The following is a 3,572-nucleotide window of genomic DNA, read 5'->3' as shown; positions in this document are numbered from 1 at the left end:
CTGAGAAAGCCAGATAAATCACATAAATGTTCATCTTTACCCGTTTTTGTCCCCGATGAAGTACAGTTATCTGAGCGTGCTGTGACGATAGTGAAATTTGGGAATCGTGTGGTTGTCTTGGCTAGTTTCCTCTAGTTTGAGCTTTTCAGCGTAGCAACATGAAAGCAGGTCGTTTCCGGGATGAATCTTTCACACTGCAGCGGAGTACGCGTTGTTTTGAAACTTCCGACAGATTAAGACTGTGTCTCGGATTTGCGATATCCTGTCTCCCAGGGATGTTGTTCCAGCAGAGTATACAGGAGAGCTTGTGTGTAGTTTAGGAAGTAGGAAAGGGTTGATGGCAGTATTGAAGCTGTAAGGGCAGGTCCTGTGTCTTGCCCGGGTAGCACAGTAGGTCGATGCGAAATACGTATTTTTTTCGTGATGTTATATTACTGAGATTAGTTTGATTTGAATGTGTATTTGATAAGACTGAATAGTTAATAAAGTGCTTCCTTTCCATTTTCAGGGCGCTCTGGACATCTTGAAAGGAATCTACGGAAATAATGAACTTACGTTTGTTTCACAGACTGACCTCCATAAAGCCTCCGAATGTACCATGTTCTCCCATTTGCCCCCAGTTAAGTTGCGTACAGCGGCGACAGTACGCAGCATCTCATGAAGCCGATGTTGTAGTTATTGGATCGGGGCCGGGCGGCTATGTGGCTGCCATAAAATCAGCTCAGCTGGGCATGAAGACTGTGTGTGTAGAGAAGAACGACACGTTAGGAGGAACGTGCCTCAATGTCGGTTGTATTCCTTCCAAGGCAATGTTGAACAACTCACACTACTATCACATGGCTCATTCGGGTGACCTAGCAAAGAGAGGCGTAGAAGTATCTGACTTGAAATTAAACTTGAAAGCCATGATGGAAGCGAAAACTACTGCTGTGAAAGCTCTAACGGGAGGTATTGCTCACCTGTTCAAGCAAAACAAGGTTCAGTTATTGAATGGGCACGGCAAGATAACTGGACCAAATGAAGTTACTGTGATAAAAGCCGACAACTCAACAGAAACTGTGAAAACCAAAAATATAATTATTGCAACAGGATCAGAAGTGACTCCATTTCCTGGAATAGATATAGACGAAGAAAGAATTGTTTCATCTACAGGGGCGTTGTCCTTGAACAAAGTTCCGCAGAGATTAATCGTGATTGGTGCTGGTGTAATTGGTTTAGAGTTGGGATCTGTTTGGTCAAGGCTGGGCGCTGAGGTAGTTGCTGTGGAATTTATGCCTACTGTCGGAGGAGTAGGAATAGATGGAGAAGTATCTAAAACGTTCCAGAGGATAATGGCAAAGCAAGGTTTGAAATTTAAGTTGGGAACAAAAGTGACTGGTGCTGCTGTCCAGGAAAATTTAATTAAAGTCAGCGTTGAAGATGTGAAGGATTCGTCCAAAAAGGAGGAACTGGAATGTGATGTCTTGCTGGTGTGTGTCGGAAGGAGGCCGTACACCTTAAATTTGGGCCTTGAAGAAATGGGCATTGAACGGGATCCGAAGGGAAGAATTCCTGTCGATTCTAAATTTCAAACAGTGAAACCGAATATTTACGCCATTGGCGACACTATCCATGGTCCAATGTTGGCTCACAAAGCTGAAGACGAGGGTATTTCATGCGCAGAAGCCATTGCTGGGGGCCCAGTGCATATTGATTATAATTGCATTCCTTCTGTTATCTACACTCACCCTGAAGTTGGTTGGGTTGGTCGGACTGAAGAAGATTTGAAAAAGGATGGCAAACAATACAAAATAGGAAAATTTCCATTCGCAGCAAACAGCAGAGCAAAGACAAATAATGATACTGATGGCTTTGTGAAGGTATTAGCAGACGTAGCGACAGACAGAATATTGGGCATTCATATCATAGGACCAAGTGCCGGAGAGCTGATCAATGAAGGAGTGTTAGCGATGGAATATGGAGCGTCTAGTGAGGATGTTGCAAGATCGTGCCATGCTCATCCAACATGCTCAGAGGCTCTCAGAGAAGGATGTCTAGCTGCGTACTTTGGAAAGCCAATTAATATGTAGCTTGTGATACTAAAAAAACCGCTAATATTGTTAAGACTGTATGTGAAAGAAGAAAATGTAAGATCATCGACTTGCGTTTTGTTAAAAAAAGTATCTAAAATTACTGATTTCCTTAGTTTATAAGTTTTGTACTTAGTGTTAATCTTAACCGTTATAAGCAGTATTTCCATTCAGTGAGACAAGAGTCTTCCTAAGTGTATTGACTTTCAATATATCACGTTACTGTAAAAGATATCATGCATATTTAGTTTATAAAATGACACATTTATAAATACCTGATACATTTTGGAAAAATTAAGAAAAACCAAACAAAAAGTTTTTACCAAGGGAAATCGCCAAACAGCGTACATTTTGAGAAGTTGCACTGAAGCGTCAAGGAAACTGGTATAGGCATGCGTATTCAAATACAGAGATATGTAAACAGGTAGAATACGGCGCTACGGTCGACAACGCCTATTAAGACAAGTACCTGGCGCAGTCGTGAGATCGGTTACTGCTACTAGAATGGCAAGTTATCAACGTTTAAGTGAGTTTGAACGTGGTGTTATAGTCGACGCGCGAGCGAAGCGACACAGCATCTCCGAGATAGCGATGAAGTGGGGATTTTCCCGTACCACCATTTCACGAGTGTATCGTTAATATCAGGAATTCGATAAAACATCAAATCTCCTGCATCGCTGCGCCTGGAAAAAGATACTGCAAGGATGGGACCAACGACGGCTGAAGAGAATCGTTCAGCGTGACAGAAGTGCAACCCTTCCACTCGTGTACCCTTGATGACTGCACGACACAAACATTTACGCCTCGCCTGGACCCGTGAACACCGACATTGGACTATTGATGACTGGAAAATATATTGCTTGGTCGGAAGAGTCTCGTTTCAAATCATATTGAGCGGATGGACGTGTACGGGTACGGGAGACAACCTCATGAAACCATGGACCCTGCATGTACGCGGGGAACCGTTCAACCTGGTGGAGGCTCTGTAATGGTGTGGGGCGTGTGCAGTTGGAGTGATATGGGATCCCTGATACGTCTAGATACGACTGACAGGTGACACGTACGTAAGCATCCTGTCTAATCACATGCATTCTTTCAGGGCCATTGTGCATTCCGACGCAATTCCAACCGTACAATGCGACACCCCACACGTCCAGGATTGCTACAGAGTGGCTCTTCTGAGTGGCCATCAAACTCCCCAGACATGAATATTATTGAGCATATCTGTGAGGCTTTGCAATGTGTTGTTCAGAAGAGATCTCCACCCCCTCGTACTCTTACTGGTTTATGGACTGCCCTGCAGGGCTGATAGGTGTCTATTCCCCCCCCCCCCCCCCCCCCCCTCCCCAGCACTACTTCAGACAGTCAGGTCCATGCCACGCCTTATTGCGCCACTTCTGCGTGCTCGCGTGGCCCTATACGATATTAGTGCAGGTGTCCCAGTTTCTTTGGCTCTTCAGTGTATTTTATTTTATCTTGACAACCAATTGCGGCATTTCAGTA

The 3,572-nt window shown here is 44.2% G+C and overlaps 1 protein-coding gene across 1 annotated transcript; it reads left to right on the top strand.

Annotated features, from left to right (window-relative positions):
* The first annotated feature begins 542 nt into the window (after positions 1–542).
* Positions 543–2,069, top strand: LOC124802848 (dihydrolipoyl dehydrogenase, mitochondrial-like). The gene has a single exon (XM_047263869.1). It carries the CDS (start codon positions 546–548, stop codon positions 2,067–2,069), a length of 1,524 nt encoding a protein of 507 aa, XP_047119825.1. The 5' UTR covers positions 543–545.
* Positions 2,070–3,572: the final 1,503 nt, after the last annotated feature.

This window comes from Schistocerca piceifrons, chromosome 6 (genome assembly GCF_021461385.2).
Source record: "Schistocerca piceifrons isolate TAMUIC-IGC-003096 chromosome 6, iqSchPice1.1, whole genome shotgun sequence".
NCBI classification, from domain to species: domain Eukaryota; kingdom Metazoa; phylum Arthropoda; class Insecta; order Orthoptera; family Acrididae; genus Schistocerca; species Schistocerca piceifrons.
Note: the sequence above shows the minus strand (reverse complement) of the source record. Positions and strands in the feature narration are given on the sequence as shown.

What these genes read in the sequence shown, in the direction of transcription:
- LOC124802848 (XM_047263869.1), top strand. Translation starts at nt 546, where the DNA reads ATGAACTTACGTTTGTTTCACAGACTGACCTCCATAAAGCCTCCGAAT.